Here is a 20,963-nt window from a genome sequence, read left to right as displayed (position 1 = left end):
AGATCATGACCTGAGCTGAAGTCTGATGCTCAACCGACTGAGCTACCCAGGCGCCCCTGTACTTTTTACTTTTATAATTCACTCATTTATGTTTTCACGATGGCAGGGGGTGGAGGCAGTGACCTAAGTATCTGGAGCAGTATGTGTTTTATAATGCTGCTACACCAAAGAGTTTATTTAGCAGCTATGTGCGTGGCACTTTATTGTTTGTCACTTTAAAAGAGTGAGTTAAGAACATGTTGCTCCAGAAGCCCATGCAGTTGAGCTGAATAATAATGTTTCTGTAGTACATTAACTGTAGTAATATTTGTAAGTATCTCATAGAGCATGTCACTCAGGCAGCTAAGCAATCATAGACTGTTTGGCACCAAGGATGCGAGAATAAGAAACTAAAAGGCCTGACCTGAAGAGAACTCACAGACCAAGAGTGTTTACAAACAAATAACAGTTCAGAGGTCTAAGGTACTTTGGGAGCTGTGAAGCAGTAGGAGTAGGGCTGGCTGCATAAGCTTACTAGAACAGTTTGGAAACTCAGAGGAAGGGTTGCCCAAGGCAGAAAGAATCCTAGGAGGTCTTAGAAAACATAATGAGAAAATCCTTTAAGTCCGGTTCTCAACTAAGAAATTGTGCCCAGAGACATTGTGATTGTCACAACTGTGATTGTCACTGCTGACACCTAGTGGATAGAGGCCAGCCCCTGTGCTAAATATGTAGCATGTTCTGTAACAAAGTATCATCTGGTTGAGTATGTTGGGAGTGTCGCTGTTGAGAAGCTCTGCTTTCAAGCCTTTGAAAAGACCACTCCAGCACATTTGTGCCATCGAATGCAATTTTTTTTACATGAATATATTTATGAGATGTATATTTTGTTAAATTTTTTAAATATTTATTTTGAGAGCAAGGGAGCAAGAGAGAGAGAGAGAGAGAGAGAGAGAGAAAGGCATAGAGAGAATCCCAAGCAGGCTCCACGCTGTCAGTGCAGAGCCTGAGGTGAGGCTTGATCTCACAAACCACGAGATCATGACCTGAGCCGAAATTAAGAGTCGGATGCTTAACTGGCTGAGCCAGCCAGGCTCTCCTATGAGATTTATATTTCAATGAAAAAAAGTGTTAACAGCTTAATTGGTTATAGAGCAGGGGATGAATAAAGCCAGAATGTGAAGGGATCTGTGTGGCTTTATCCTGTCAGTGCTGGTGCATAGTTCAAGAATGCTTAGATTTCAGTGTAGAGAGAATAGAAATGGAATTCATTTTAAAAGAATTTAGGTGGAATTGTTAGAAAATGGATTGCATAGAATTAGAAACAAGTTTTGTATATAGGCCGTGTGTTTTTCACAGAGTAAGACTTTGCTCTAGGATTGTAGTTGACAGTGGCATACTGAAAGGCATTTTGTTTTCTTTTTGAGAGAGATGGAGAGAGCGTCAGTGAGCACCCCAGCAGGGGAGAGGGGCAGAAGGAGAGTGAGGGAGGGAATCCCAAGCAGGCTCCACACTCAGTGTGGAGTTTGACGTGGGGCTTGAACTGGGAGATCATGACCAAAGCCGAGATTAAGAGTCTGATGCTTAACCTGCTGAGCCACCCAAGGCACCCCTGAAAGACATTTTATACGGGTTCTAATATTTAAATGTTTTAAAGTTTATTTATTTATTTTAAGACAGAGAGGGAGGGAGGGGGCAGAGAGAGAGAGAACATGAGTGAGGTAGGGGCAGAGAGAGAGGGAGAGAGAATTCCAAGCTGTGTTAGTGAGAGCCTGATGTGGGGCTCAAACTCACGAACCAATCTTTAAATGGACATTAATATGAATTTATTCTTAAAATGCTTGCTGAAGGACATTGGAATGTGAATCATAGAAGAGTTCTTAGCTTTTATGAATAAAGTTATAATGAACAGTTGTATACAAGGGTTTTTGTGGACACATATTTTCATTTCTCTTGGTTAAATACCTTAGAGTGGGATTGCTGGGGTGTGTGTACATATATATTTACCTATATTTGGCTTTTTAGGAAATCGATAGTTTTTCAGAGTAGTTTAATCCTCCTGCCAGCAATATATGAGAGTTCAAGTTGTTCTACCCTCTTAGCAACCTTTGATTATCTTATCTTTTTCATTTTAGCTAATTATGGCTAGTGATGTTTAATACTTTTTCATGTGCTTTTTGCCCATTTATATTTCTTCTGTTGTCAACTGTTCAAATCTTTTGCACATTTAAAAACTTATATTGTTTGTCTTTTTGTTATTAGATTGTAGGAATTATTTTAAGCAGTCTGGATACAAATCCTTCATCAGTTATATCAGTTTTGAATATTTTCTCTAACCTGTGGTTTGCGTATTTGTTTTCTTAACAGTGCTTTTTGATTAGAAGAACATCTACTTTTGATCAAGTTGAATTACTATTTATGTTCATGAGAGAGAGTGTGTGTTATGTTTTTTTTTTTTTTGTTTGTTTTCCCTGCAATATCTTTGTCTTATTTTGATGTCAGGGTTATGGTGGCTTCAAAAAGTGTTAGAAGGTTTTCCATGCTCCTGATATTTGAACATGTCTCTATAATACTGGTATTATTTCTCCCTTAAGTGTTTGAGAGAATTCACCTGTGAAGCCCTCTTGGTCTGGCATTTTCTTTGTGTGAAATTTGAAAATTTTGAATTCAATTTAGTGAGTAAAGAGATACTTAGATTTTCTGTTTTTCCTGTTTTGCTAAATTGTGGTTTTCAAAGATTTATTTCTTCTAAGCTGTTGACTTTATTAGTATGTATATCTTCATAATATCCTTTTCTTATTACTTCATATTTGTAGGATCTGTACTGATACTTCATTTCTAATTCCTCATATGGGGATTTTTTTTTTTTTTTTTTTTTTTTTTTTTTTTTGAGAGCGTTGGGGTGGAGGGGCAGAGGGAAAGACAGGGAGTTCTAAGCAGATTTCGTGCTCAGCTGGAGCCTGATGCGGGGCTTGATCCCAGGACCCTGGAATCATGACCCAGGCCAAAATCAAGAGTTGGATATCCAACCGACTGAGCCACCCAGGTACCCCTGGGGATTTTTGTTTCATTGTTTTGTGATATCTTGCCTAGCTCTTTACCAATTTTGTTAATTTTTTTTTCAGATAACCCATGTTGTCTGTTTTATATTTTATTGGTTTCTGCTTTTATTTTTATACATTTCATTTACTTTGGATTTAATTTGTTTTTCTTTTAATTGCTTCTTCAGATGGAAGTGTTGATTTTTCCATTTTATTTTTGAATGTAGACATTTAATCTATACTTTTCCTTATAAGGACTGCTTTAGTTTGCATCCTACAATTTGTTTTGTATTCTAAAAATTAAAAAAAAATGTTTATGTATTTTTGAGAGAGAGAGCACAAGCAGGGGAGGGGCAGAGAGAGAGGGTGATAGAGGATCTGAAGCAGAGAGCCTGACAGTGGAAAGCTTGGTGCCGGGCTTGAACTTAGGAACCATGAGATCATGACCTGAGCTGCAATCTGATGCTTAACTGACTGAGCCACCCAGGTGCCCCTGCATTCTACAGATTTTTATGTGCAGTGTTTTCATTATAATTCCATTCGAAATATTTAAAATTGTGTGTGTGTGTGTGTGTGTGTGATTTGGACAAATTTTAACCTAAGTATTATTTAGAAATATATTTTAAAAGTTCCAAATGGTTGGGGTTTTTTTCTGTGTGTATTATTATTGTTTTTCTATTACTTTGTTATTTTCTGTTTTTCTTTAATACTCTTTTGGTCAGAGAACATACTTTATTTTACTAGGAAGTTTACTAAACTTGCTTCACTGTCCTAAATGTGGTCTTATTGAGTAAATGTCCCATGTGCACTTGAGACCAGTGAGTTTTCTGCTGTTGTTGGATGTAGTTTTCTCTAAATGTCAATTAGAGCAAGTTAGTAATAGTGTTGCTCAAATCATCTAAATTGTTTTGATTTTTTACTATTGTTCTGGCAGTTACTAAACTAAGGATGTTAAAATCTCCATGGTTAGAACTTGCCTGTTTCCCTTTAATTTTGCCAATTTTTATTCCATGTATTACATATTTGGGAATTTTGTGTGTGTGCAGATTTATGATTGTTAGTCTTTCTGATGAAATGTCCCTTTTGTCATTATGAAATCTCTGTTTCTAATAATCTTTGTTTTGAAACTTACCTTGTTTGATATTAATGTAGGCACCCTGGCTTTCTTATGCTCAGTGTTTACTTGACATATGTTTTTTAATCTTTTTCCTTTTACCTGTGCTAAACTTTCTTTATAACAAATAGCATATTACTGAGTCCTGAATTAAATCCAGTCTCTTTGCCTTTGCCTTTTAATCAGGGTTTTAATTTATGTATAATGTAATTATTGATTTGTATGGGTTTATGTTTACCATCTAAGTTTTTGTTTTCTATTTGTCTAATTTGTTCTTTGTTCTTCTGTTCCTATTTTGCTTTCTTTTTAATGAATTGAGTTTTTTTTAGTATTCTATTTTCTGTTTTTAGTTATGCCTCGTTGTATGTGCCTTTTTAAGTAGTTGTCTTAGGGAGTTTAACATGCATTTTTAAATTCTTAAAGTATCTACCTTTCCTAAACAATATAAAACCCTTACAACAGTAGACTTCTAATTACCATCCTTTTGTCTTCTGTGCCCTTATTATTATATATATTTAATTCTATGTATGCTATGAATCCAAATTATACAACTACTTTCACTTTATGAAATCAGTAACTAGTAATTTTAAAGATATTAGGTATCTTATTTACATATATATATGTGGTTTTCTTGTCCTTTTTAATACCAATATATTTGTCCATTTTTTTATTTTCTTCATTTTTTTTTTTTCCTACAGAACTGAGTTTCTATCTTGTGCCATTTGCCTTAAGTCCCTTAGGCTCATTAATCTGAGCATTTCTTGTAATACAAGTCTGCTGGAAAAGAATTCTTTCATGTTTCCTTTGTCTGAAATGTCTTTATTTTGCCTCCATTTTGATGGATACAGATTTCTAGATTGATAGGTTTTATTTTCCCTAGCACTTCAAAGAAGTCATTTCATTTTCTTCAGTCCTCCTATTTTTAAAATCATGATTAATGGTCCATCTTTCTTACTATCCCCCTATATGTTGTCTTTGTCTTGTGCTGCTTCTAAATTTTTTTTTTTTTTTTTTTTTTTTTTTTTTTTTTTTTGGCGGTGTGCATAGGTGTGACTTTCTTTGTTTCATCTTGCTTTGGGTTCTTTGAAGTTCTTGGATATGTGGGATGTTTCATAGCAGGTTTAGAAAATCGAAGTCCTTATTTCTTCAAATATTTATTCTGCCCCATTTTCTCTTTCTTCACTTTCTGGAGTTACAGTTACATTGTCTCTGACCATCTGGAATTTGTTTTGGTTGTACTGGCAGGATTTTGATTTATGGAAGCGATTGAGAGATGACAAGGAGAGACTAATGGCAGTCGAAGACTAACTTTATTAATTATAGTTTCCAAGAGAAGAGGACTTGCCACGCCATATGGGGCCACGTGGGGAATGCCAGGTTTTGGTTAGAAGTCAGGAAGAAGTGAGGGAAAATCCTAGACCAATCTTTACTGGAGTTTCTGCAAAAGAGGCCAGGCAGAGAAGGGGAAGCAATTTAGGATTGGCTACTTTGAATAGTAGTGGCGGGCTCTTTCCTATGGAGATGGTTGTCCTGGGGTGACTTAGGGCAGAGGAAACACTGCCTTTGTGAGTGAAAGTCAGATAAAAGAGTTGGTTGCAGACACAGACTCAGGATTGGTTGGTTTGTATCTGAAATGTGTCCTCCTCCTCCTGAATTTTTTATCACTGTTCCTTTATTTTCCATTTCACGCATATCCATTTGTCTCTTTTAAATGGTTTTCATTTCTTTTCTGAAATTTCCATCAGTTTATGCATGTTGGCCATCTCTTGTCCTGAATCCTTTAACATGCATATAGTTCATTAGGGTGTTTTTGTTGTTGTTTTTTTTGTTTGGTTGTTTGTTTTTCAGTCATTTTAGTTCTCTGATCTGTATTTCAGCACTATGATTTTGTAGGGTTTCTATCCTGTTGTTGGGGTAGAACTATGTTCTCTTACAACTTTCTTAGTTCTAGAGTAGTAGTTCTCTAATGATTAATGGCTTGAATTAGCTTTTATTAGAGGAAATAATCCTACTTCTTACTGTATCGTTGCTTAACTGCTCTATTTGAAACCTTTTTATTATTATTATTATTATTATTATTATTATTATTATTTTTGGTGGGTAGAAGAAAGAAGTTATTATAGTCTTTACCCTCAGTAAAATCAGGCAACTTGCTTTGGTCATTTCTGGAAACATGTAAGACTCATAGACTTGTACTTAAAAAACTTTTTTCCTCAGCAATCCTTCTGTGAAACTGATTATCACAGCTACCTTTCTATAACTTTAGACTGTTTTGTTTGGCTTTGCCAGTTTCCCCTTCACATAGTAAAATTTAGTGCATGATTTACAACATGCTGGTCTAATTTTTTTCCTTTTCCTTTTCAATATTCCTTTTAGTAAAACATTAGAATATTCCTGATAGTTGCCATAGTAAGTTTTGATAGCTGCTGCTTATTTTTTTCCTTAATTTCCCTGTTTATGATATCACATTAATTGATATCTCATAAATGCCTTGTGAACATTTCTTTCTATTTTCATAGTTTCTTAATTTACGGACTCATTGATCTATCATGTAGAATATAAGGAAAACACATGTCTTCCACCGCTTTGATAGAACTATAAAAAATGGAGTTGAAAGAGAATACAGGGTCAAACGTAGAATACAGATAATAGCTCTCTAGACTGCTTCTCATGTATGGACCTTGGTAGTGCTTAATAGTGCATAATAGTGCCTATTTTTTTTAATGAGTGAATGAAGAAAAGATGAATTGCTTTAACAAGAACTTTTTTAACTTAAGTGAGTGTTTATTTTTTATTATTTTTTTAAGTTTATTTTTTTTGAAAGAGAAAGCACAAGTAGGGGTGGGGCAGAGAGAGAGGGAGACACAGAATCTGAGGCTCCAGGTTCTGAGCTGTCAGCACTGAGTCCGATGCGGGGCTCGAACCCACAAACCATGAGATCATAACCTGAGCTGAAGTTGGACACTTGACTGACTGAGCCACCCAGGTGCCACTTAAGTGTTTCTTTAGAGTTCAGTTTTGTACCTTGTGCTCTACAGACAACAGTTATGGTTTTAAGAAAAGAAAGATAGACTATCGTGGCAAGTTGCTCTCTTTTCCTTTGTCTGTTTTTTCTTCATGGAGCTCCTGCTGTTGACTTTGTATTTGCTAAGAATTAGTTTTGCTTACTGTGCATGATGATAAATTACTCAGAGTTTAGCACAATGTCTAGCACACAGTATGTACTCAGATGTTACTTTGGTTGAAATGAATTATCAGATGAGGAAGAGAATGTTGTGTCCTCTGTGAACCAGTGTAATGCATTGCAGCAATATTGGCTCTAACTACCAAAAATTAGAACTTTGTCCATTCTAGTTCCAGCTCCAACGCAGTCACTGATGTTGTTACCTAATGTTGTCACCTAATGGAGTCACTAATGTTATTGAAGATATAATTGCTCTTTTTATATAATTGTGAATAATCTATCTCACACACTAAAATTTTCTATTCTTGGCTATCCATATATTCACCATGTCGTTCTATGTATCCATTAAATTTCATGAGTAAGCCATGTCTTTGTCTCAAAAACTAAAGAGTTTTTATGGTTTAACAATGAGATGCTGTTAATACTGGAGTTTAAAATGTGTCCAATGCTTCCTAAAGTCTCATATTTGCCAAATGATTTCCTAGCAATTGATTATTAAAAAAAGAAACTTAAGAAATTAAGAATGTTTAAAACTGTTTTAAAAAATGTATTTATTGGGGCTCCTGGGTGGCGCAGTCGGTTAAGCGTCCGACTTCAGCCAGGTCACGATCTCGCGGTCCGTGAGTTCGAGCCCCGCGTCGGGCTCTGGGCTGATGGCTCAGAGCCTGGAGCCTGTTTCCGATTCTGTGTCTCCCTCTCTCTCTGCCCCTCCCCCGTTCATGCTCTGTCTCTCTCTGTCCCAAAAATAAATAAACCTTGAAAAAAAAAAATTAAAAAAAAAATGTATTTATTTATTTTGAGAGAGAGTGCATGCGTGCACTGGGGAGGGCAGAGAGAGAGAATCCCAAGCAAGCTGTGTGCCGTCAGTGCAGAGCCCGACTTGGGGCTCCATCTCACAAACTATGAGATCGTGACCTGAGTCTAGATCAAGAGTCAGCTGCTTAACTGAGCCACCGAGTTACCCCTGAAACACGTTGTAGTGCATTGTTTTTTTCCTACACTAATGTTTTAGAAGTGGGGGTGAAGCAAATGGGGGATGAGTGTGAGTCAAGTCTGTGATGGGATGGGAACTCGGCTTTATATAATATTAGTGACTGATCCCTGTATATTGTACATATAAAGTCTTATGAAAATGTGTCCTGTGATGAATTAATTCTCAAAAGGGAAATTGTTTTGAGTTACCATGTTATCATTTGGCAAATGTAAACAGAAATAGAATTCTTTCTTTATAGCTGATATATTTCTGTTTAATCTCTCATCTTTCAATAAGTTTGCTTTTTCTCTGCTGTATTCCATAAAGGGCTAGGTGGCTCAAGTCTGAGTCATTGTTCTTGGAGACAAGGCATATACTTTAGTTTTTATGCCACATTGGATTTTTATCCAGATGTACTGTGGCTGTTTCATCTGAAGCCTGACAATTTTTTTTTTCTACTGTGCTATCTATAATTCTAGTTCATAACTCTTTAGACTCTTCATCATTCAACACTTTTTTCTTGTGTTTCAAGTTACCACCAGAACCAGTCATTCTTTCTCTTATCTGTGTCTCTGTTTGCCACTGTATGTGAATATCCAACCATGTCTGTGTGGTAAATATTCTTTCTCCTCACATATTAATGGAGAACCTTAGGGGAAAATAAAAAGGAACTAGAAAGTGCAGGAATTTCATCTGGTTCAGTGTCTAATTTTGTGGGTGTAAGTATATTAAGTCCTGATTTGCTTCAATTGTTTTTGGCTTTCATGGATTCCCTTTACTAGTTATTGATGAAACATTGTAATTGACTTGTTCTTTACTCTTGATTCTTGGAGTGGCAGCTTTCTTACTCAGTATTTGTCGCCCATAGCGCGTAGAAGCAACCTCCTGCCTGTTTCTGAGTTCATGCATTTTTTTCAATTCATTTGTGCCCTTCGATCTCATCCTCTTAGTTTGTTAACAAGTCTCTGCAGCCAACTCTTGCCTGTCTTCAGTCCATTTCCATCCAGCATCCACTGTTCACCTGCACCTTTGATCATGTTATTTCCCTACTAAAAACCTGTGACATGTAGGATAAATCAGATCTTTCGCACAGCCAAGGAGCCCTTTGTGGCTAGATCCCTTGGCTGCCTCTGCAGGGAAGATGGCTGATGAGGCTGTGTTCTTTCCTTCCTCTGTGCCTTTTCGGCTTAGGGAATACCTCTAGCCCTGGTGCTCTGACAAGGCTCATGTATCCTTAAGGCCTTAGGTTAAATGTTCCTTTCCTAGGGAAGCCTGACTTCCAGGGCTAGGTCAGACCTTTCTCTTTCTTAGTCCCCATAGTAAGAATGTGACATTTCCTCCCGAGACTGGCAGCCGAATTAGCCCAGAGACAAGTCTTGACAACAGTTTAACATATTTGAGGTTGAATGCCTTTGTATTTGGGCATGCACCTTTTGATGTCTTTATTGTCACCTCTCTTTCTCCAAGGTAGCTGGCTTTTTGGAGGGCTCTGTACAATTCTGTTTTTTGCAGGGCTCTGTACAATTCTAATTAATAGATTATTTGTAATTTTTTTTTTTTTTTTTTTTTTTTTTAACCTTCTGCTTTCTCTGATAGACAGTAAGCCCTTTGTGTGTGGTATGCCCAGCCCGGTGCCTTGCATATGGTAGGGTATTCAATAAATGTTTGTAAACTCCATGTTTGTCTTCCTGTGATAGAAGTTACCATGTTTTGCCTTGGGTCCCATTTTCTCTGCTAATTTTGCCATTCCAGGACTAGAAAAGCTGTCAGTTTTGTATTATGTATTCGCTACCACATCTTATTTTATGTTTTATACTTTTGTTCATTTAAGTACATAACTAAATGTTTGAATAAATATAATTTTTAGAGAGGTAACTAGATATTTTTTCTTCTTGACAAGAATGGAGCATTCTTGCAGACGTGAGACCCCCATATGTAAATATTGTTTTATCACTTAAAGAATGTAAAGAAAAACATTTGTGCCATCTGAAGTTTTCCCTCACAATTTTAATTAACTCCCTTGAGCCCAGTGTGGGTTACTAAGAATAAGGGCCAAAATCTTCACGTCCCAGTCAAGGAACTTCTTAAAACAGACTGGTTGTCTGGGCATCTTGCCTTGATGCTTGATCCAAAAAGATGCTGTGTGTAGCAGAACGGGAGGAGGTGGGACCTTGGGTCTGTACTGTGCAGTGCCGAGGTGATAGAAAAGTGAGGCCAGTATAAGAAAGTGTGGGGTTGGGGTGCCTGGGTGGCTCAGTCAGTTGAGCATCTGACTTCGGCTCAGGTCATGATCTCATAGTTTGTGAGTTTGAGCCCCATGTTGGGCTCTGTGCTGACAGCTCAGAGCCTGGAGCCTGCTTCAGATTGTGTGTTTCCCTCTCTCTCTGCCCCTAACCCACTTGCGTTCTGTCTCTCTCAAAAATAAATAAACATTAAAAAAAAATAATAAAAAAAAAGTGTGGGGTAGACAATAAAGAGCCATTTTGCTATTTAGGGGTGGGAGTGGGGGATTATTGGTGATTTTTTTTTTTCCTTTAAATTTCAGTCTGGAGAACATGGTTGTCATCAAGAGCCTATCAATTGTAGCTATAATTACTTTGTAGTGAACCTTAAGCAAACAATCATGTGGGGAGAAAGCGTAATACCTTTGGGAGTGAGTGTTGGGAGCCCCGCTTGTTCACATTTGTCTCTGTGCTTTTGGAAGACTTTTGACTTTACAGTAATTTATAAAAATTGTAATGATTATTGAATTATAGTTGATTATTACTGCTTGCTTTATTTGAAAAAGATAATCCATTAGTTAAAAATGAGGGGAGATACTGTCATGGGAGTGATAACTTTAAAAAGTGTATTCAGGGGGCACCTGGGTGGCTCAGACAGGTAAATATCTGGCTCTTAATTCCAGCTAAGATCATGATCTCACGATTCGTGAGTTTGAGCCCTCCGTCGGTCCCAGTGCTGACAGTGCTGAGCCTGCTTGGGATTCTCTCTCCCTCTCTCTCTGCCCCTCCCCTGCTCACTCTCTCTCTCAAAAATAGACTTAAAAAAAGTATATTCAGTATCAAAGGGGAATTAAATATTGCAAGTATTAATTATTATACTTTTCGTTTCAACCATCTACTTTCATTTCCAATTTTCTGTGTTTTGCCTTTAAATTCTTTGTCAGAAAAGTTCATTTCTAATACTAATTTCTAATATTTGAACCAAATCTTCAACATTTGTTTCATGTGAGAAACCACTCACAGGTATTATTAATGACTTTTTTACCTAGTATTCCTTCCCAGTATAAAGAGTTTTCTGGCTCAATCCCTGAGCGTCTGAATTAACTGAACTGAGAAAGATTATGTGGCCCAGAGGACCAACACAGGGCTCAGGAAAATAAGAAGGAAACACAAAACCGTTAGTAGTCTGCCGTCTTGGAAGTAGAATTGGGATGGGGTGAAAAATGATTTTCTGGTTTTACTCTGTCCATGCTTGGGTAACAATAAGCATGTATCTATTTTATTAAATTGTCATCATCGCTAGCACCACACACCCATTAGGATGGCTACTTTTGAAAAAAAGAGGTAACAGGTGTTGGTGAGGATGGAGAAATTGGAAGCCTTGTGCACTCTTGGTGGGAATGCACAACAGTGCAGCCACTGTGGAAAAGATGTGGCAATTCCTCCAAAAATTAAAAATAGAATTACCATTGGCCCCTTGTGAGGCAGAACTGTTTTTCCTTTCTGTACTACAGATGTGTGGGGTTTTCCACACCCAGCAGTTCTCCAGTTCTCTGCAGACCCTGATTGAACTGAATTTTGACACTAACTAAAGTTAGTGAAGACCCTTCAGGTTCAGGATTTACTCCTATAAGACTGCCCCCCACCACTTCAGATGCCAGCCACAAGTCCAGATTGTCACTTTTGCTTTGGGCTGTAAATTGGGGGTTCCCCTGGTTCTCTCCTTGGGTTTGATAATTTGCTAGAACAGCTCATAGAACTCAGGAAGACAGTTTACTTTTGCCAATTTTTTTTTTTTCAACGTTTATTTATTTTTGGGACAGAGAGAGACAGAGCAGGAACGGGGGAGGGGCAGAGAGAGAGGGAGACACAGAATCGGAAACAGGCTCCAGGCTCTGAGCCATCAGCCCAGAGCCCGACGCGGGGCTCGAACTCACGGACTGCGAGATCATGACCTGGCTGAAGTCAGACGCTTAACCGACTGCGCCACCCAGGCACCCCATACTTTTGCCAATTTATTACAAAGGATATTTTAATGGAAATAAATGAACAGCCATATGAAGAGAGATATAGGGGAAGAGGCTTGAAGTGTCCGTGTCCTCTCTGGACATGCTACCCTTCTAGCACCTTCATGTTTATACCAACCTGGAAGTTCTCTCATACCCAGGGTATTTTATGAAGACTTTATTGCATAGGAAATAATTGACTGAATAATTGGCCATTGCTGATTGAACTCAATCTCCAGCCCCTTCCCCCTCCTGGAACGGGTGGGGGTGGGGCTGGAAGTTCCAGTCCCCTAGTCACATGGTTCTCTTGGTAACCAGCTCCATCCCAAGACTGTCCTAGAGCTTGCAGCCCTGTTATCGCATTAGAATATAAACTGACATTTATTTTGGAGATAGCAAGGGTATTAGGAGCTTTGTGCCAGGAAGCAGGGTCAGAGACCAAATACATTATTTCTTACTATGTCATATCCAGTAATTCCACTTCTGGGTATATACCTAAAAGAACTGAAAGCCAGCTCTTGAGATATTTGTACACCTATGTTAATAACGGCATTGTTTAGAATAGAAAAAAGTAGAAGCAACCCAGGTGTCCATTGACAAATGAATGGATAAGCAACATGTATTGCATACACAGTTGAATATTATTCACCCTTAGGAAGGAAATTCTCATACATGCTACAACATGGATGAAAATGGAGGATACCATGATAAGTGAAATAAGCAAGTTACAAAAAGAACAATACTATATGATTCCACTTATAAGAGTTACGTAGGAGTAATCAAATTCATCAAGACAGGAAGTAGAGGGAGGTTGTCAGGGGCTGAGCAAAAAGGGAACAGGGAGTTGTTTAATGGGTACAGAATTTTAGTTTTACAAGATGAAGAGTTCTGGAGATGGGTTGCCCAATAATGTGAATGTACTTAACATGGCGAACTGTGCAGTTAAAGTTAAGATGATAAATCTTCTGTTACGTGTCTTTTATCACAATTAAAAAAAACCCAACTTAATCACCAGAACAAAACATTAGAAAGAGGTAAAGCAGGCTTTGTTGTTGTTGTTTGTTTGTGTTTGTTTGTTTTACCAGCCCGAGGGATAACCTGATCCATTACTGGTGTCTTTCAGGCCTGGCGTTTCCTTGACTATGCAGGCATTTTCAGAAGAGGAAAGGAAGCAGTGGTTGGAAGCTCTGGGTGGAAAAGAAGCTGTAAGAATAATCAATGGTTGTTTTATGTCAAATCCTTTAGAGTTGACTTGTATTCATTTTTATGTTGTTTTTGTTTCATAGTATTTGAAAAAAGTTTCCTGCTGAAACTGGTATTTGAATTCATCTTGGAAGCATTCAGTATTCTAGTAATTTGGCTTGAGGTAGCAGCAACACATATAAGACAGGTGTATCATTAGTTTTTATTTTTGATTTTTCTTGACTCTGCCTCTCAGATTTGCTTTGCTTGAGGAAGTCATCTAAATTCTCAATTTTTTCTTTCCTGCCTGACAGTTCTTTGGGTGATGAACACAATAAATGCTTGCAATTCATTTTGATCTCAGTGGAGATGGAACAGTAAATATGAGGCAGTGAGGGCAATATTATAAGTGACTGCTGTAGTTATTTTGCTTGATTTAACAATTTGTGGTTTAGACTAATGGTTTATGGTGTGCAATATCAGGTAGCCTTAGTGAATGGGCCTCTGTACGATTGGTTTGAGGATTATATTAAAGGTAGTGGTATAGATCCAGAGGCACACACACTCAGCCTGTTTGCTGCTTTAAGTACTGCTTTCATTTCAGTGGACTGGTGGCCTTTGGGAATTGAGAATTTGGCAGATCATGTATTGAATTGGGGAGTTAGTAAGGATAATTATAGAAAACACCATAGAACCCATTAAAATAAACTCTCCTGCAAATATTACGACTCTAAGTAAACTGACAGTGCAGGTACCAGGTGGGCTTAACTGGAAAACATTTGTCATTTTAGCAGGGTTTAAAAGGAAGGAGAGTGGCTTGCAAAGGGAAGGAGGGGTCATGTATAGTAAAAGGAGAGGTGTCAGAATTGAGTTGTGAAACTGGCAGAAGATAATGTTATCTTACGGTAGCAGAGAACACACTGGTGGAATATAGGGGCCAGGGAGCTGGGCCCTGGCGTGCGTGGCAGTCTTGATTCAGTGTTGGAAAAATGCACACCCAAAGTATACATGTTAAAAATAGATGCTATAGAAGAGAATGTATCACGCTTGGGGGGGAAAAGTGGTAATCAGATTTGTGTATTATTTTATTATATTTGACCTACATTTGGCCTCCCTCCTTTTATTTCTGTCTAGTCTTCATTTGTCCTTGAAAATTTTAGCTGGGAATCTAGAGTATTTACAGCATTAATGGTTACTGAGAATCCAAAATACATTATACTAATCCTCTCTAGTAAAGGCAATGCAGCAACTAGGACTTCTCTCCCCGGACATTCAAGTGCTTTGGAAAGTGAGTTTGCCCAGGGAAAAGATCACATGACTCAGTCTTTGAGAAATAAGTCTGTTGTCAAAGGCAGTGTAACCTTGAAGACCTAACCTCTCCTTTAGCACAAAGAGGCAAGTAATTAATTTGAGATGCACAGACGAAGGCAAGTCTGCAGAAGAAAACATTTAGCTATGTATTTATGCGAGGACACCTAAAGTAGCATTTTTTTTTTCCAGGTGCTATATATATGACTTGCAAATAATGGGTCAGTGCTGAAGTTCTTAGAGGCAGCCCAGAATTATCACCTAGCTCCTTCAGATGTAGCTATTTAAATTATGAGCAGGAGTCCTCTCATTGTTAAGTAAATACCAGATCTTGGAAATAGTGGTGAGAAAATGAGCTTCATCTTATTGCAGCAGTTTCTTTGTCATTCTGTAACTGTAAGGCTGAGCATTTCAAATTTACATAAACTTCCAGTAAGTTGCTCAAGAATCCTAGCTCCTTCATCTTATTTCTTTCTACCATGGCGTACCTCTCTGCAAGAGACAAAGTAGACTTAGAGGTGCCCCTGATTGTTATTTATCTTAGCATTTGAGCACATACGAGCATATAATTAGCCAATATCAATTTTTTTTTTTGCATGGTCATAGGCATGCCTACTTGAAACCTTTATATTGATATGTTAAAAATATTGTTTTCCCTTTTTCTCTTTTACTAGCTGTTACATAGTTTTAATAGAGCCATCATCCCAAGACCAGAAGGAAGTAAGTGCTGATTCATAAAAAGGACTGTTTGTTGTCTTTCTTCATGAGTTAGTTTTCATTCCTGATGTCAGATTGTTGCTGTGTGCCCTGTATCCTCTCTAAGCTAGATCTCCAAATGTATATATGTATTCTGTTTTACCTACTGCAACCAACCCAGATTTTCCTGGACTGCTGTAATCCTCATTGATTTTTTTCTATCTCTGAGCTTTTTTTTTTTTTAAAGTCTTTCTCTATAATTACTTTCTCAACAAAGCCCAAAATATTTCCGCCACAATTCTCATTGATATTTATTCTTATAGCTATAAATAAACACCTAAGACTTCCAGGTGTACATCATTCAGCTTCCTAAGTTGTAAGTTCCTATGGGTGGGAACTGTTTATCAGGTCCCCTGTTTGCAACCCCCTTACCCCCACCCTTGATATTTTTTATCCTTAAACTCTCTGAGTATGGATTATAGAAGTAATAAATTATTGCACCTTAGAAAATAACAATTGGGGCATCTGGGTGGCTCAGTTATTTAAGCGTCTGACTCATGATTTCGGCTCATGTTGTGATCTTGTGGTTTGTGAGATCCAGCCCTGTGCTAGGCTCTGCACTGAGCCTGGAGCCTGGTTGGGATTCTCTTTCTTCTCTCTCTGCCCCTCCCCTGCTTGCATGTGTTTTCTGTCTCTCTCTCTCAATCTCTCAAATAAACAACAAAGAAAATCACATTCACACATATTCAGTTATTTTAGGGCAGTCACCTTCCATGTATCATATGTACTCCAGAAATGTGGGAGCACTGCCTAGTTCTGTAATCTTTATTTTTTCGGAGATAAAAATGTGATCAGAGTTGCTGGTTTCTTCATTAATTTACTTTTGATATCTTTGGCTAAATTAAGGTTACCTTAATCAAATGTATACAGTTTGGAAAGTTTATGTTCTTTAACACATGATTTCCAAATTATCATGATGTGTATATATCACTTGAGCCAGTGCTTGAGTAAAAGACCTCTCTAGCCTGCTTGGTATTGGAAATTGCCAGTTGTAAAGCTATGTGAAGCGCCTTTTTTTTTTAAATTAAAAAATTTATTTTATTTTATTTTTATTTTAGAGAGCATGGAGGGAGAGGGGCAGAGAGAGAGGAAGAGAGAGACTCATAAGCAGGCTCCACGTCTAGTCCTGAGCCAGACATAGGGCTTGATCTCACGACCCTGGGATCATGACGTGAGCCAAAATCAAGGGTCGGATGCTCAACTGTTTGCACTGAGGCACCTTCTTAATCTCTACCTGTCCCTCCTACTTCCTTCTCCCTTCCCTTCTGTCTTTCTCCTCTTCCTCTCTCCTCCCCCAACTCCTTTTCTCCTTCTGTCCTTCCTTTCAGTTATTTTTTATAGAGAAATAAAAACCTGCCACTTCTTTTGAAAAATAGTTTTGCTAAACATTTTATAAAATATGAATTGTAGATCCTTAAACAGTAAACCATTGCCTGATTTTCCTCATTAAAGTTCTCCTCAAACTTAGCATTAAACATGCACAGTTTATATTTGTGGATTGTTCATGCTGTCCCCCCTGAGAGATAAGTGTTAATATTACTGTTCCCTAGTTCTAAATACAGACTCAAGCATTCACTTTCCCTGATTTCATTTTTGAAACAAGAATCATGTTTTACTAGGATACTCAAATGTGCCAGCCTAATCACAGGCAAGCACTTATATTGGGAAAAAAAATAGGAAATTTTAAAAATCTTTTCTGCTATACGAATCATCTGTTTTAAATTCATTATGAAAATAATAAAGCATTAAACATTAGAGCATGGTATGAAATGTGAAATTCTTCTTCAAGCTCATGGCTTAAATAATACTCCCCCCCTCCCCCCCCCCCCCCCCCCCCCCCCGCCAAATAATACTTTTAAGAAGTGTTTTAAAAAATTTTTCTGGGGGTGCCTGGGTGGCTCAGTTGGTTGAGCGACCGACTTCGGCTCGGGTCATGATCTCACGGTTTGTGAGTTCAAGCCCCGCGTCAGGCTCTGTGCTGATAGAGCCTGGAGGCTGCTTCCGATTCTGTGTCTCCCTCTCTCTCTGCCCCTCCCCCACTCATGCTCTGTCTCTGTCTCAGAAATAAACATTAAAAAAAATTTTTTTTTTTTTAAATTTTTCTATAGTTGAAGAAAAAAAAAGGTTTCTGTGGGGTGTCTGGGTGGCTCAGTTGGTTAAGTGTCTGACTTCAGCTCAGGTCATAGTCTCGCAGTTTGTGAGTTTGAACCCTGTGTTGGGCTCTGTGCTGACAGTTCAAGAGCCTGGAGCCTGCTTCGGATTGTGTGTCTCTTTGCCCTTCTCCCACTTGCCCTCTGTCTCTCTCTCTCTCTCTCAAGAATAAATAAAAATATTAAAAATAGTAATAATAAAAAAAGAGGTTTGTGTTAATTCTCCCTCCAACTGTCAAGTAATTTACTTCACTCCTCTGTATAACTAAAAAAGAATTCTGAGCTGCTGTTGGAATTTTGGCAAAATGTATCTTACCCATTTTTAGATAGATATCCCTAAAGATTTATAGCACTTTCTTTTCCACTGTTTAAAATAAGTCATATGTATTAGTATAAAAATTATTTCGTATTATGAATTATAAATTTATAAATTATTGGTAATTGGTGTCATATTCCAATAAGTGCTTTTCTAAATATATGAAATTCTCATTTACATTATAATACATGGGAATACATGGCCTTTAGCTTTCTTTTAATAGTGAAATAAATTTAAATAATTTTTTTTCTATTTTTGTAAAGAAGAGAAACATCAATAATTCATCGTGCCCTTAATATTTTAACACTATTTCTTTTAGGCGCACAGTTGGATAAGATGGGATTCACAATTCTCAGAAAATGCATCAGTGCAGTTGAAACACGAGGTAACATGATAGAATCATTTTATTCATGAAAAGCTATAGGTATGTAAAATCTAAGAGTATTTAAAGTGCCTGTTGCATGGTTAAGTGTTGTAGAATGGAAGACGTCAGTGCAAAATGTGTATGTACTCTGGGGGTCAGAGATTGAGCTGTCCATTTACTATGACAGCATGGGATTTTCCTTTGTGTTTACATTTATATTTCTCCCCAGCACTGAAGTCATTGCTGAAATGAGAACTATTTGAAGAATCAGCAGTGTTGGACAGCCAGTCTGAATCCTTTTTTGTTCACCATTAGGGTAGTCTCATCTTCCATTGTCTTCTTGGCCTCTCTCTAAAAAGTCAGCTTCATTGAGGTGTCATTTACATACGGTAAAATTCACTGACTTTAACTGTAGGAATTGGTGAGTTTTGACAAATGTGTACTGTTTTGTAGCTGCCACCATAATCATAGAAGATTCCTGGCTTTCCTCTCCCTGTTCCTTTATGTCCGTTTGCAGTCAATCTGCCTGCCCTCCCTCCTTGGCCCTTGGCAACCACTGAGCTGCTTTCTATCACTTTAGTTTGTTCCTTCTTTTTTAAAAACCATTTCATATAAAAGGAATCATGCGGTATAGAGTCTTTTGAGTCTGCTTCTTTATGTAGCATAATGCTTTTGAGATTCATCTTGCAGAGTGTATACCTAGTTCATTTCTTTTTACTGCTAGGCAGGATTTCATTACATGGATATACCACAATTTCTTTATTCATTCACCTGTTGATAAATATTTGGGTTGTTTCCATTTTATTTAAAAAAAAATTTTTTTTAACGTTTATTTATTTTTGAGACAGAGAGAGGCAGAGCATGAACGAGGGAGGGTCAGAGAGAGGGAGACACAGAATCTGAAACAGGCTCCAGGCTCTGAGCAGTCAGCATAGAGCCTGACGCGGGGCTCGAACTCACGGACTGCGAGATCGTGACCTGAGCCAAAGTCGGACGCTTAGCCGACTGAGCCACCCGGACGCCCCGCGTTGTTTCCATTTAAATTTAAGGAAAGCTAATCCCTCCCCCACTGAAAGTTTTTTCTTTATAATCCCTAAAAAAAAACCCCAAAAAACCCCCCAAAACCCAACAAAACAGGGTCCCTCTGCTTTGCAGCCATTGCAGCAGACTTTGGAGAAATGAAAGATTAAACATTACAAAACAGGCTGTTTCTGGAGGTGGAGTTTCTCTTTGTTTAGAGACCGAGTGAAGTATGGTTAAATGGATATTTCATTCACTCTCATGTATTGAGTATCCCGGTCCCACTTTGGATGACTTTGTGGATGAAGCATTGTGTTCATGCTTTCTGTCAAAACAGGATTTTTGTCATGGAGCCATGTCAGAAATAAAAGTGTCGGATGACAGAGAAGTACCAGCCCTTTTATGATTAGGGGTTTGTGCATCGATAATAAAATCCCTAGTCATAGAAAGCCTTTTCTCATACACTCTCTTATGGTGGCAGTTTGGTCTGTGGCAGATTTTCCTTCATCTGCCCTGAAGTTGAGCTGATAAATTTCTTCATTTTCCTAGTGTTTCACAAATTTCCAAAATTTGGAAAAAATACTGTGATTTTCATATCTCTCACTTCATCATTCATGTTTCTGTTTCTCCTGAGTTCCTGAAGTGAAGGGCCTTAATTTTATCACTTGTGTGTTTATTATTTTGATAAATTATGTTCTTTCCCCAAAGGATATGTTTTATACATACTTGCTTCTGCCTGAACAGATTAAAATCTATCTAGAATGCTTTCTGATTGGTATATGTAGTTTTATGGAATGTTCTATACATTGAATGGAATATATATATATATATACATACATACACACGAATCTGCATTGAATGTATTTTTATTGGATGTATTTTTATTATAAATATATAATTATTGGATGTTTTTAACAGAAGAATTAGTCTACACAATTTAAGTTAGATTTTTATCATTTAAAAATAAACTAAAAGCATATGTTTTTCTTCTTTTTTTTTAATGTTTATTTTTTGAGAGAGAAAGAGAGAGAGACCAAGCGCGAGTGGGGCGGGGGCATAGAGAGAGGGAGATACAGAATCTGAAACAGGCTCCAGGCTCTGAGCTGTCAGCACAGAGACCAACGCAGGGCTCAAACTTCCTGAACTGGGAGATCATGACCTGAGCCCAAGTTGGACGCTTAACTGACTGAGCCACCCAAGTGCCCCATGTTTTTCTTTTTCAAATCTTTTGTTCTTAAAAGTTTTCCATTCCTGAATGAAGCCTTTTACTTTTAGTGAAATAATAGACTAATAATAGTGTTCAAAGAATCAGTGGTCAGATTATATTATCAAAAATGATGAGAAACAT

The 20,963-nt window shown here is 37.7% G+C and overlaps 1 protein-coding gene across 3 annotated transcripts in view; it reads left to right on the top strand.

The window, feature by feature from the left end:
* The window catches only part of ARHGAP10 (Rho GTPase activating protein 10), a 325,239-nt gene that overhangs the window by 154,165 nt on the left and 150,111 nt on the right, over positions 1 to 20,963 (top strand). For all 3 annotated transcript variants that reach the window (XM_086704136.1, XM_086704135.1, XM_086704137.1), the window contains 3 exons: positions 13,643 to 13,724; positions 15,684 to 15,729; positions 18,551 to 18,616. In XM_086704136.1, the coding sequence (XP_086560262.1) occupies positions 13,643 to 13,724; positions 15,684 to 15,729; positions 18,551 to 18,616 (194 nt within the window). The remainder of the gene's footprint in view (positions 1 to 13,642; positions 13,725 to 15,683; positions 15,730 to 18,550; positions 18,617 to 20,963) is intronic.

The sequence above is a fragment of the Puma concolor genome, chromosome B1 (genome assembly GCF_028749965.1).
Source record: "Puma concolor isolate L17-30 chromosome B1, mPumCon1.1.hap2, whole genome shotgun sequence".
In the NCBI taxonomy this organism is placed as follows: Eukaryota; Metazoa; Chordata; class Mammalia; order Carnivora; family Felidae; genus Puma; species Puma concolor.
Note: the sequence above shows the minus strand (reverse complement) of the source record. Positions and strands in the feature narration are given on the sequence as shown.